Source organism: Rhipicephalus microplus, chromosome 4 (genome assembly GCF_043290135.1).
Source record: "Rhipicephalus microplus isolate Deutch F79 chromosome 4, USDA_Rmic, whole genome shotgun sequence".
Lineage (NCBI taxonomy): Eukaryota > Metazoa > Arthropoda > Arachnida > Ixodida > Ixodidae > Rhipicephalus > Rhipicephalus microplus.
The window spans coordinates 106091977-106106123 of NC_134703.1; the positions used below are offsets into that span (position 1 = coordinate 106091977).

Genomic DNA, 14147 nt, shown 5'->3' on the forward strand with positions numbered 1-14147 from the left:
GTCCTCTTCATAAAGTTAGTTAGCCAGCACCTGCTCGCTTTAAACTGGCTCCGCATTAGACCTTTTTCTAAGACTAATTGCATAGCCAGCACTTGGAACAGTTCTGTCGTCACGGGCCGCTGTGCCGCTCGCTGCTCAAGCACATACTCGCCGAGCAGCTCTTTAATTTGCGGAAACCGACCCTGCTGTGGTCCACTGAAGCCTTTGCGTGAAGCTTTGCTGTCGACAATCTTCTGCTTTTGTTTCCGCCGGTCCCGCACGGACGTTTCGGGAACTCCGAACGACCGCGATGCGGCCCGATTTCCGTCCGTTTCTGCACACGCGATGACTTTTCTTTTAAAAGCGGCATCGTGGTGGAGTCGGCCCTTCCACGCCGTCGATGCTAATGCACTACTAGATGACGAACTCCTCAGCACATGTACGAAGTGCCGCACATGGGAAACACATAGGCAGAAATGGCCGACGCGCCATGCCGACGCACGTAGGGGGCGGCCATTTCGATTTGCCGATGGCAATAGATTGACCGTAATTTTTTGTTCGTACTCGATTCTAACGCGCATGCGATTTATGAACTCGCTTAACCGGAAAAAAGGTGCGCGTTAGATTCGAGTAATTACGGTACTCTTCACCCCCTCCCCCCACGATCTCTCTCTCTCGGCGGCTGCCTGCTCTCCGTCCTATGTAACCTCCAAGGTTCGTTTGTTTTTTTAAGTGCCAATCTCGGAGCCTTTGAAAATCCTGCGTAGTTGTCGCTGTTAGACGACAGATGGCATGACCAGCACACAGCAAATCGGGTGCGTCATAGCTTTGCCCAGCCTTCTCTGCAGTCTCTGTCTCGGGCGTGCGTTGTACACCTCGGTTGTTGGTGCTGGGAGTAGCTTCCGATGGTCGCTGTTGCGGTAGCGCCGGTAGTAGCTTCCAGTCTGTCTCGATTCTGCTGCTCCGACTTGATGGCGTGTGCCTGCGGCAAATATTGTGCCAAAACATTTCCTTCCAGCAAACACGACAAGCTGGCCTTTCTTCCAGCAAACACTACAGCGGTACTGCAGCCCATGGACCAGGGTATAATTAGAAATCATTTAAAATCATTTTATCGGGATCATATGTTGGAGCAAATTATTTTGTGCAATAACTACCAAGTGACGCTCCTAAGTGCACTACACATGCTTGTGCGTGCTTGGGAGCAAGTGACAGTGCTTGCGATAGCAAATTGATTTCCCCACTGGGGTTAAGCACCGAAGCTCTGCAAGCTGACGAGCCATCAGTGCTCGCACACGGCGTCACCGCCCCCATGGCGGACGTTTACTACACTGATTAAAATTATGTACCGTATTTACTCGCATAATCCTCGCACTTTTTTTGCCAGAAAACCGATGCAAAGTTGGGGGTGTGAGAATTACGCGGGGAAAACTTTCTACGAAAACGCAGAGAGCGAAAAAAAAAACGAAGTGGCCGGAAATCGGAATTCTCACAAAAGCACCTTACAGCAAGCTTTAAGAAGTACTAATTAGAACTTACCTCAACAGTAAAAGCAGAGGGTCGACACAAGGCGAGATTTATTTGAGAAACGAAAAGTGGAAGCAAATCATCGAAAATTAGAATACCATACGCGAAGCTTGTGGGCGTTGCGGGCGTAGCGGTAGCGGTCGGCGTTCAACACGAGCCCTCAAAAAGTAAGCGTAGGACATCAGTATTGGGCTGATGGCTATTTAACAGAATCGTCCGCAGTTCCCTTCTGAAGAAATAAAGTTTACCATCAATCCCAGTTTTAGGCACACGGCAGGCCCAACGCGTCTTGGTGGCTTTCAGCTGCCGTCGCCAGTAGCGAACACAAAATTCGTAGGCTTCAAAAGGCCTACCGGCAGCCCTGTTGCCGTTGTTTAGCGCATGATCTATCACTTGCAACTTGAAGCAGCCGTGTGGCTTCAGTATCGCCCCATAACTTGCCTAGATTACCGACGCAACATACAAAACACGCCGCAGCGTGCACTGGCCACTTCGGCTTGGCTTGGATTGGATTGGATCTCAGTGCAATAGTACGCTTGATGCTTAAGGGGAGACATGGGTATGGGAGGCCGAGTTAATGATTATGAAAAAAAATACTTTAAAAAATCGGTTTTTCGGAAAATTTTCGGCCTCCCATACCCGTGTCTCCCCTTAAGAGATGGCACCAGATGGTGCGCGCTATCATCATCAATGGCTGGAATGAGCAGACGACATTATTGCAGCAGTTTTCGGGGTGCGATAATTACTCGAAGAAAAAAAAATCGTATTTTTTTGGGGGGCGATGTGGGTGGTGCGAGAATTATGCGAGTGCGAGGATTACACGAGTAAATACGGTAATTAGATTTCCTTTACATCAATCCAAAAAAAAAAAGTTTCAACTATTCTTATTTTACGAATTTGGGATGTGACCTGCATAAAAAGTAATGCATCAAGAGAGTTAAAGTTGAACCTGTATGTTGCTGAATATTCAAATAGTGCAAATATACAATGAATTGCTGGTATCTAAATTTTATCCAAAGTTATGTTTTTATGTCGCAGTCTCTTAGCTCCGAATTTTCACTGGTGATTTCTAGAAATTTTCGAAATTTTACAATGTCCTTAAACATTTGATTAAGGTTTTTTTGCACACTCTAATTCTCTAGCATATAAAGGGAGACGCAGCACTTGGAAATCAGCCAAAAAATCGCATTTTCTCTCTCATCATTTCGCGTTCCCAATGCCCTTCCGCACCTATCAGCAAAGTTTGGCTTTGAAATTCCACTTATTTCTCAAGTTATAACCCATAAAAAGAGCAACTTCGCGCAAGCGGACTTTTAAATTGAACTGTAAACTAGCCGTACTTAAATTGCTGTCGGCACGCGAACTACGCTCTCCACCAGCACCATTTTGGTTTGTTGGAAAGGTTGCATTTTTAGCTTTATTTTTCTTTTCCTGTAGACAACTATGTGCCCCTCGCAAAAGCAAAAAAAAAGGGAAGTCCAAATCACGCGCAGTGCGTGATTTCATTGGTTGCTTGAAGCACGTGACCAAAGTGGCATTTCCCGATTGGCCAGGAAAACTTGCTGGCAGTGTCTGGCGCCATGTTGAAAGGGTATCGCCCCTGCGAAGGTGTCGTGACTCGTATCCCTAATGTGCCTGTGCGTCTCGCTATCCCCGGCGGTGCAAAAAAGTTACGATTGCAGCATCATTTTCACCGTTCACTGAAGAAAGGCAGAAAGCCCGTTGGTGCTTCTACTGTGTCGCAGGAGCAAGTGCCGACGTTGTTTGATGACGTCGTCGTAACCGCAGACGGTTTCTCGTGCGTGTGCGGCCTAGACGCGGGCCACCCGTGTACTGAAGATGTTATCAATGGAGGAGTGTGCGATACAACTTCCCCGGATAGCGGACGCTTCGACGCTCTGTGAATTATGACCGCGCTGATGCTATCGACAACGGTGAGGTGCGCGTTGACACAGGCCTCCCTGACAGCGCGCGCTATGTCGACTCCGGCCGTGTGCGGGTAGACGCTGATGTGAGCAATGCCAGTGAAGTGCGGGATGCACGCGCCGGCGAGACAACCATGACGCTCGAGGGTCTTTTGTCGGTGTCTGCAACAGTGCGAAAAATTCAGCACTTTTCGGAGTCAAGTGGTGCGGCAGCGAGGCAAGATGCCAGCAAGGCAAGACTCAGAATTCACACGAAAGCCTCCAATTCGCGATTTGGAGCTTGGTATCAAGGGAGCAGCATGCTTCTTTTTTTGCTGCGCAAGCTGCTGCTGCAGAAGCTGTGCTGTGCTTCAACACGGGCAATGTCAATGCATTTGCTGCAATTCTAGAGCAGCTGGACATCACGATATTCAGCAGCACATCCCTGAGGGTTGGGGAGGACTGTAGTCAGAGTGCAACCTCAAATAGAGAGAAGCGTCCCAAAGTCTGAGAAAGCTGGTCAAGAAGAAGCATAAGGTTGGCATGCATCCAGATTATGCCCCTGGTGCATTTTCCTAAGATTTTATTAGTATTTTTTTGATAAAGGTGTTTTGAAAAGTTTTTTCTCGTCTTCTCAGAACATCAATTTTGGCACATTTGCCAAGTTCGAAGGAAAGTAACTTCTGTTCCGTTCGAGCTATCGGCATATTATTTTTTGCCAGAAAGATAAATGTATGTAGTATGCGGTATGCCTATTTTGAAGGCAATATACAGATAAAAGAATTTTGTAATTAGGTCACATGCGTGATAGGTGAAGGTGGCTTGTTTTTTTTTTTTTTTTGAACATTGATGTCCTCTAGCTCTTATTGAAATTGGCCCAGAAAATTGATTTATAGCATATTGCACTCTTTAAATATCCTACATTGCTTCTACACTGTCGCCAATTTTTTGGTGCTTCCTTCTTAGATGCTAATTAGGCTGCAAATAAAGGACCCAGGTTTTACATTGATTGTAGAGTATCTTGGAAACTGCTTGACCTACCAAAAAGTAATTACATTACTAGAATCTGCACATCTAAATACACACAGAAAATTTCATTCATATCTATACATAAATAAAAAAGTTGCCCATCAAGTGTAGCCTCCCCCTTAAACAAACAAAAATCAAGAAAATCGATTCAGTATTCAAAACATGCAAAAATGTATTTGAGAAAAAATGCAAAAAACTGAAAAGGTTGTGAAAATGAAAATTTCATGCATGAAAGCCACAGCACTTGTATTTGTAATCACTCAGAAAGCCCCTGCGGAGTAGTCCAAAGCAGGGCGTTGCTTGTGCTTCTTTTTTGCGGCTGCCTAGAACGCCGCTGAAGATGCACGTTTGCGCCCCAAGCGGACGTCATGCGATTGTCTTTCTCAACCCCTCGCTGGCTACCTGTGCATGTTTGATCTACCTGCAGTTCTCGCAAAATAAGCGAACTAGATTCCTTGTTCTCCTAGTTGAAACGCATAACAGCATTTGCCACGGCAGTCTCAACGGCAAACAATGACGCGTTCTTGTCCTTCTGTGAGAGGCTCCAAATGACTGAATGCAAGGTCTTATTCGCATTCTGCATGTTCTCTCTGATGCATCTTTGGAGGAGCTTTTTGTCGGACAAGCGTTCTTAAACAGGACGCAGTGCATTGATCACAGCCTCTGGCAAGTTGTACTTGCTTTTTGGGATGGGCTCATTCCTTGCCATGGCTGCAGTATGCTTTCACTAAGGCTCGGTGCCGTGTGGACAGAAGCTGTGGTTGGATCTCTTATCAGTGGATGTCACATGGTAATACGTAGCCCACACAGCCTTGTGCATCTCATCCACATTCCCAGAATGGGATTTCAGAGCCCAGCCGTAATAACTCGTCAATATTGTGATGAGGTCACCCGTGAGGCAGCCCTTGCCACTGATGCGCTCGCTGCTGTCCCCTTTGTGCTTTCGCACGAGGTTCCGAAGCGCAGTCCCCATGCTCTTCCGCACATGGTTTGAGCAGTCTTCTTTTTGAACATTTATCAAGCCGTACACCTTAGCTTCTTCGACAGCACTGTACGACCGGCTGTCACCATGACAAAGCATGGTGGTGTACCTGAGGCCATGAAGCGGAAGGGGGCGCTGAAATAAAATAATTGCTGCCTCTACTTCCATTTGGCCAGCCTTGCATGAGGTATTTTTCTGGCATGAATGTTTGGCTTTCCATTCAGAGTATTCTCTACTCTCGAGTTTTGGACCACATTCACAGCCAAGGCAAAAATTAGAAAGCACTACATAGTCTAGCACATAACCTGAAAAAACTTCAACCACAGGCCTACTCCATGTGAGAGGTGTGTCCCCTTGTGTGCCAGCTTCCATCAGAAAAGACTGCAATATTTCCGGGGTTGCCGAAATCGGGGTCCTTGTAGAGGCACTTTACCACTCTGGCACACTTAGTCAAATGTTCGGCACAAGCTCTCATTGCTGCTGGCTGAAGCTTCATTTTCAAGTGCTCTTGGTACGTTTTCGTGTGAAGGCTTCGTGTGAAGGCCTCGATGTGAAACACCGATAGCGGCAAAGATGTCATTCAGAGCTGTCTGATCATTCCCAGTGCTCTGAACCGCACACGCCGTGCGAACGTTGGTTTCGAACGGGTTGCAGTTATTACTGCCACCAGCCTGTCGCGAGCTCCATTTCGAACCAACTTCTCCGCAGTTGCTGCAGTGAAGCTTCAGCTTAACGATTACGCCGTAGTCACGCGCGTTGCATTCGATGGTCAGATGACCACGGCACACTCGGCAAGCAGAATGATCGTTTAGTAAACTGTTCACCATGTCGAGGTCAACCAAGGTATACGTTGTGGCGGACAAACTTTCGGTGCCGCGCTGACTCGCGAAAACACTATTTTACGATTTAATGCTGAGACCGAGGAAAGTGCTGCTGCTTTTTGCTGTGTGCGATGCTCGATGAGTTACCGGTCAGCCCATGTCAAAAATGTCGCGTCTATCCTCGCAGCTCGATCGCGCATACTTGAAGTACTGCAAGCAGCAGTCGCAGTCGCCGCCACGCTTTCTCTGGCTGCGAGATCTGCTGCAGCAGCATTCTCTGCTGTCGTAATCACAAGCAGCGACGTTGTTTCCTGGTGCCTTGTTGAAATGTCCCCGCAATCAGCAGATTCTCGCGGCACCGTGGTTGCCATCGCGACGGCTTGTGTTGCCGCGCCTCTGCGTCCTGGAATCCGTTGCACTCCTCCGCCAAGGCCCGGCTGCGGCGGCTGCATTTCCTATGGAGGCGGAAATGTTGTAGGCCCGTGTGCTCAGATTTGGGTGCACGTTAAAGAACCCCAGGTGGTCAAACTTTCCGGAGCCCTCCACTACGGCGTCCCTCATAATCATATGGTGGTTTTGGGACGTTAAACCCCAACATATCAATCAATCATCAATCCTCCGCCGAGATCTGTAGATACAGTATCTTCATCGGCAGCTCTGATGATTTATGGCATTTTGAGCGCGTGTCGCCACTGGTAGAAGTTATATCGATCGAGGGCTGCTTTTGTGTCGGGCTGCTGCATCGCGGCGACTGCCAGTCAGTCTCCTGTCCCGCTCAGCTTTGCGAATGTAGTCGGCGCTGGCCGCGATGACTTTTTGGGCTGCACAGCACCTTTTTTCTCCATCATTTGCCGAATTTGTGCAGTGTGCAAAACTTTTGAGCACTGTTCGGCATCTTGATTTCGATTGCAAGACTACAAAACTTCCGAAGTGGCAGTGACAGCACCTGTGTTTGTGGCCGCGCGCGCGTGATCACCAGTGTTGTCAGTCCCCGCGCTCCAACTGCAAGCCGCCGTTCACTCACGTGACTGCTATGGACCAATGATACGGCACGGTTTTGCCTCTTGCTTTTGCCTGGTAGCGCAGACTGGCTGCAGCACAAGAGGTTCGTTCCTTGCGGGAAAGTGGGCTCAACAGAAGCTCTTTCAAATGAGACTAGGATGGCCGCGATCCGATAAGTGGTTAGCGCAGTCTGAGCAACGCAAAAGGGGGCTGTTTTTCGGTGTTTTCGTAAGCAAAACCAAGTGCTGGGATGAATAAACACAACATTTTTAGGTTCAACGATGCGTCATTTCGAGTTCACTTTTTGCTGGCAGATCCTGGATGATATGAAGAGAACGAAAATCACCAAACTGAAAAGTGGATTTTTCTGGCTTTTTTTTTTTTTTTTTTTTTTTTGTCGCCGAGACCCGTGTCCCCTCTTAATACAGTTACCCCTCACTATAATAGAACTGAGCAAGATAGCAAAAAAAGTTTAATATAAATGGTAATTCAATCAAAGTGACAACTTAGTGAAAGCTAAGGAAGCATTTAGCTTTAACTGCGCTACAACTGCAAGGACATCCAAGTGTGAGATATTTGTGAAGACCTAAAAAACGGTAGTCAGCCTTGTCTAATGTTTTCGGCGTGCACAAGCTATGCCAGCCCCAACTGGCTTGAGCATTGCATGTGGCCATGGTGACTGGCCATGCATTCAATGTTGTTCTGCAGTAGACGGAGGTACACTTAAACTTAGATATGATGAACCTGGATATAATGAAATATATGTTATAATGAAGCAAATGAAAAATAATCTTGAAATAGATAGTAGTGTTGGGAATATACCTTTATAAGAAATTTTCGGACATAACAAACTTCCGTGTAGGATGTAACTTTTTGATAAAGATTGAGTGTACTCTCGTGTCTGCGCTGTGGCTGGTGTAATCATGTGGCTGTTTGTCCATGGCTCATTGTCTTCGCTCAAGCCACCAAAAAAATGTCAATTATTCCTGCGCGCGTAGCTTGGGGTGACAGTTGGCTATGTGATAGCGTGAGTAAATAGTGCACCACTAATAGTATGTGTCTAGGTGCAACAACATAAGGCAGTAAAGTGGGGAAACTAAGTTTCGAACCACCTCACTGAATGACTCACAAGCATCACATGGAGGGAGCATCACAGTAATATAGATATTACTGTATTCTTTGAGAATACATTGGGATTTTTCGGCTTTAAAGACTATTTTGGTGCATTATGTCTACTGAAAGGTCAATTCAACTTCATTAAAACAAGATTTCAATTACATATATCCCTGTGAGGTTTTCAAAAGCAATTGAGATTTGTTCATTATATTCATTATTTTTTTATATAAAGGCTGATTATAATACAGTTTGGGTGTTGATTTAACGGCATAGCAAAAATATTCTGTTAGCCTGTATTTTACCAGAGTACCTTATGGTGACACACTGTGCAATCATATCATGGTTTTGGCATGTAAAGCTCCAGAATGTTAACTTAATTTTAAACAGCTGGAGTACCAGCGGCAGCAGCTGATACAGGAGCGGCAACAGTTCCATCTCGAGCAGCTGCGAGCGGCCGAGTTTAGGGCTCGGCAGCAGGCGCACGCCATGATGATGGCTCAGCAAGGTGGCACCACTGCGTCACAGTCCTCCGCAGCTCCCACGCCCCTGGGTGCTCCGGCCTCAGCTCCACCTTCTGCGGCAGCCGGAGGAGGAGTCCCCGCACCAGACGGAGGAGGAGATCCAGGTCAGCACCCCCCGCGAACTGGCAGTGGCCCTCCCCTACCTTCCCCCCACACACAGCAGCAGCAGCAGTTGCCACCGCAGCAACAGCGCAGTCCTTACTACCCGGGCTATGGGTCTGCTCCTTCTCCAGTGGGTGGGGCACCTCGGCCTTATCCACCCACTGGGAGTGCGCCTCCGGCCGTTGGTTATGGGGCCGCGCCCTACCCACAACCCGGCAGTGAACAGGCATTCCGTATGCCCCTTGGCAGCAGCCCCCAGCCGGGGGGAGTGGGTGGTGTGCGGAGCCCAGGCATGATGCACCCATCTTCGGCACCTCCTCCCACCCCTTCCATGGGGCAGCAACACCCGTCAGGTAAGCATCACTAGGCCCAGTCCTTGTGTCGACACAGCGGTATCGTGGCAGCCTTCAAAGTTGCATTGCTGTCTGCTGTTAAAGGGGCCCTGCGACAAAAAATTAAGCTTGCCCTTTTCTTTGCTTCTTCTGGAACTGTGGAGTGCACCGCTGTCATTGAGCAAGTGGCAATGAAAACCAATATAAAAAAACTGTTATAAAATTTTTTTTTCAGCGAAGAAACCCCATTAGTTTTAGACTATAGCGACACGCTACGAATGTTGTTGAGATCAGATGTGACAGTTCATCTCATGGGAGTGATGCCATTAGCTGGGCATTTTGACTAGTTTGGCATGACAACTCGCATAAGATGCGCATAAGATCCCAGCAAGGCTATTGCGCTATAATAGTTATAAGATAGATACTTTCTCAGATACAAAAAGATTTTAGTTTTTAAGTATGCAATTATGAAATTAATGTCAAAACCATGCTAGGGTCACTGCACAGCTGCAAACATGAAGAGTCTTTCAGTGTGAACCTATAAGACTCACACAGTGATCGGAAACAGGCTTTGGTGTGAATGGAAGATTGAAGTGCAAAAGAGAACGTTTCTCGGTGTTGTCTGCTTCAGTTTAGAACTTTGAAGGCTTTAATAACATTGATTTTTGTGCATTAATTTTAATAATTCTTTTTGTGTTCTTGTCATTTTATTACTACATGCATTCTAGCATTTCATAAGAACATTTAAAAGTTACTAAAACTGCTCAGGGGTCGAAATGTGAAAGTTTAAGGCTAAGTATTTCTACTGTTTTTCATCTTCAGCATCTATTGTTCGAGTCGTGTCAGCGTAGTTTTGACTCAGACGCTTGCAGTAAACTCTTGTTATAACGAAGTCAGCGGGACGGCGAAAAAATTCTATGTAAGCGGTAATTTGATATACATGACCGCCTCGTATAAGCTCGGCAAATGCACCCAGAAGTGGTATTCAGTGAAACAAACCTTTATTCACGCACAAAGAAGTCAGTCAGCTGGCTTTGTCGGGTGCTCCGGCTGGGCACGAGGACTGCCTGCTCCAGTTAGTTCGGGCAAATTATGAGGTCGTGTCGCCGCCCATGCACTCCAGTTTATTTTGCAACATATGGAGGCTCTCCTGCATTTGTGCCACTGTTGGTATTTAGTGAGGCCGTTTGTCTAGTGGCTCGTCTTCCTCATCGGGGCCTCTAAGCACGTCAACTATTTCGGCCGTCTGGTCGACCAGGGCTTTGCCGCCTTCCCCAGTGTCGGCAAAGGAAGCTTGTCCTCCCTCGTCGCGTTATGTTCGAACAGCACTGTAACACATTTTTTGCTTTGATTGCATCTTAATAAGGTTCCGCCCGGTGTAGCGTACGCGTGCTTCAGGAATGGTTGATAGCGGGATGCTGCCTTGCCCAAGTTAAAAATGTCTTTTAACTACATACGACCTAAGTAGGGCGCTCAGCTGATGCTTGCACCGTCCCTCCATGATGTTGCGGTTTATGGCTGTCCTTTCACCAACGATTAATTTTGGAGACACAGAGTGCCCGTCTCTTGAAACTTTCAAGCCAGGCGTTGCTGCACTTGAGGGAGGAAGAGGCACTTAGCCATCAGGCATCTTATTACTTAGGCTAGGGTGAGGAAAACTTACGGGATGGTGTATTTACATATGCAGGCGTTGCTGCACTTGAGGGAGGAAGAGGCACTTAGCCATCAGGCATCTTATTACTTAGGCTAGGGTGAGGAAAACTTACGGGATGGTGTATTTACATATGCAGATGTCAAATATGAACTCAGTTCTTATCTACCTTTTACCATATTGTTTTTAATTACTCATTATTTGGTTTTTGATAGCATTTTTATTAAATTGGCTGTACAGATCCTGCTGAATTAAATGTCATTGCATTCTACAATTAGCAAAGAATGCAAAAAGCAAGTTTTGTGGCTCTAGCTTTCCTACTACAAATGTTATGAAGCTTTGAACAAAGTTCATCATTCCATTATCAAGAGAATATCATCTTTGTGTTTTATTTTTTCTTAAATTTTGTGGTGTCCATTATTGTCACATATGGCACTTTCTTGCACTCACTAAGCATCCAGTTTTTCAGCAAAACAAAAATGATCAAAATTGACTGTTCAGATTTACAGCCTGCATACTGAGTGGACCAAAGGAAGCGCAGCGTGATATGAAATAAAAAGGGCAGCTCTTTCAAATGCAACCAAGATGTCTGCTGTAGCAAGCATAGAACTGCAACACCGTTGCGCTGAAAAAGCCCGTCTTTCACGCGTCCGTCGCCAAAATACAGCTCACTATCATCACATAGACTACTGTAATGGCTAAAATACCAATCTAGCATGCGTGAAAATTGGCGAGTATATGCATCGATAGCAAGAGAATCCAAAAATAGCGTTTTCAAAAAATAGATTTTTTTATTGTGATTTTCAGTCTCAAAGACCCGCTTATCCCTTTAATATCCTGCTTGCCTATTCGGGCGGCTAGAGCTTCAGCTTTAACGGTCAATGCAGGCTCATTTACTGGAAGGTTTCGCACTTTTAGCAATTTTCTGTCATTTGAGAAGCACTATTTCCACTTCAGGGTACATAGAATCACTGTTGCACTTTCGTTTGGCTGAGAAACTGTTCTTGAAGCCGCACAGTACGGCATCCTTATAAGAGTAATTAATGCTGTTTGTTGATTTTCATTTGGATCTTTTTGATGCTACACATTTTCAGTATGTGAAAAATTTCAATATTGGGCGCACTCCTACAATGTGTGTACAGTCACTTTTATATTTCATGTGTCCAGCACTTGATGTGTCGGCGCCTGTGAATGGCTGCACCTTGTTTGCTCTGCCAAGTGCGGTGCAAGATTAAAAGTGCTCTTCTAATAAATTAGGAGCCTTGCTGCTGTCAATTTGCCAGCCTTGAAGGGGCGCTGAATCACTTTTTCAAGCAATCATCAAATGACCTCCGAGTTTATTGCCACCAGAGTTGATTGCCACAAAAATTTGTCAAGTGTGTCAAAAAAAAGGAGAATTGCTGTTATTTGCCGCTTTCTCTCTTCTTTTGTACCACTGAGTGTGCTGAAAGCTCCCTTGGCAGGAATGGCGTGGGGAAAGTCTGCGCACGTCATGACCTTGAGCATCTGTGATGAAACGCAATCACTCTCTCCCGTTGTGATGCCTGTGAGAGCTAGTGTGGCTACTGGGGCTCCTCGATTTTCAGGCCTCTGGCAGCTCTCTGGCAGCCAGAGCTAGCCAGGGGGTCAGTCAGCTAGTTCCGGTCTGGACAGGAAACAGCGTCGTGGTCACGTGTGTGTGGGGAACCCGAGACAACCCGAAGCTGCCCGAAGGTCGCAAAATCGAATGCTGGGACAGCCAGCGCAAACGTAAACAAACTCTACCGTCGTGGCAGCAAACAAACAATAAACCGCGCACGTGTAGGTTTTTTCTGTATTGTTCGCTTGGAAATACGTAGCTAAGCTCGTTAAAAAACTGAAATGATAACCCTCGAGCGTACAAATTTGGGGCACGACTTCATACGCACGCACGATCACTCGCCCCATCCGCGAACGAAACAGCCAGCTCATGCACGCCTAGTCAAGAACGATGCAAGGTGAGCTGCCGCGACGCTGACGGAAGCTCACATCTTTTTAGTACAGGGGACTCCCAATTAACGAGGAGGAGGAGGAGGAGGAGGAATAAATGAGGAAGGACAGGGAGGTTAGCCAGTTCTCAGACCGGCTGGCTACCCTGTACTGGGGAAGGGGGTAAGGGGGATAAAAGATGAGAGAAAAGAGACGTAAAAAAAAAGAGAGAGAAGGTCATCAGACGATCCACGACGCTGTTTACAGTCTGTCTCTAAGACCACTTGCCCGCAGAAAGCGCAACAACGCTCTCAATGCCTTGCGTGCAGAGGACGGTCTTGGCCAGTGTCCTAATACCCTTTCTTCCGACAATTGGCGATTGTCTGTTCTATCTAAAGCTTTTGACAGTTCTTTTCTTGGCACGCTGAAGCGGGGACACTCGCAGAGAAGATGGGAGAAAGTCTCTGCGCAGCCACAGTTGTCACATGTCGGGCTTCTGGCCATTCCGATTCGAAACGAATAATAAACGAGACTTGCTTAAATGAAAATGCCTCATTAACAGAACTTAATGGGCTCATATGGCTGGATTTCTATGTGTTGCATAACAGAATTCTTCAGTTAATCGAAACAGTGCTTACTGGTCACCTACGGTTAAACGGCACAAACTCTTAAACACAGCATAGACTCCCTCAGCCCAAAGTTAGTCTCACAACCATGGCAACACTTCGAGACAAGCCGATTCAGTAGCCTTTCTCTCTTGTGGTGGCTGTGGGAGTCAAGTCCGCGAGTCAGTTGTGTGTTAGGCCTATTTGTGCAGCTAAATGAGGTATATCACGGTGTTATTTCAGCCGGATGGAAAGGAAGCAGCCGCACCATGCACTCTAGTTTGAAAAAACGCTGCAAATTCTTCAGGAACTCGATCAAAGCTGCCTGCCCAAGACCGTGGCGGCGAAAAAATACATTTCAAAATCAACGCTGTCACGGTTCTGCAAAGACAGAGAAAAGATTGAAGGCGCTTTAAAGAACAGGACCCTTACATCTATGTGGATACGGGCGATGCCTTATGAACAATTCGAAAAAGTTCTTTTTCTGTGGTTCTAGCGTGCACCGAGTTCTAATTTGCCCATAAGCAAACCAATTCTAGAGCAGAAAGCTCGAGAGATTGCCATGCAAATGGATGTTGAGAACTTAGTTCTAAGCGACGGATGGCTTAGCCGCTTCAAAACATCCCATG

The 14147-nt window shown here is 46.6% G+C and overlaps 1 protein-coding gene across 5 annotated transcripts in view; it reads left to right on the top strand.

Moving 5' to 3' along the window:
• Positions 1-14147, top strand: part of mor (SWI/SNF- related protein mor) — a 111394-nt gene that overhangs the window by 81270 nt on the left and 15977 nt on the right. For 4 of the 5 annotated variants that reach the window (XM_075893438.1, XM_075893439.1, XM_075893440.1 and 1 more), the window contains one exon: positions 8748-9336. In XM_075893438.1, coding sequence (XP_075749553.1) covers positions 8748-9336 — 589 coding nt within the window. The remainder of the gene's footprint in view (positions 1-8747; positions 9337-14147) is intronic. The other variant, XM_075893442.1, reaches the window with a different exon arrangement.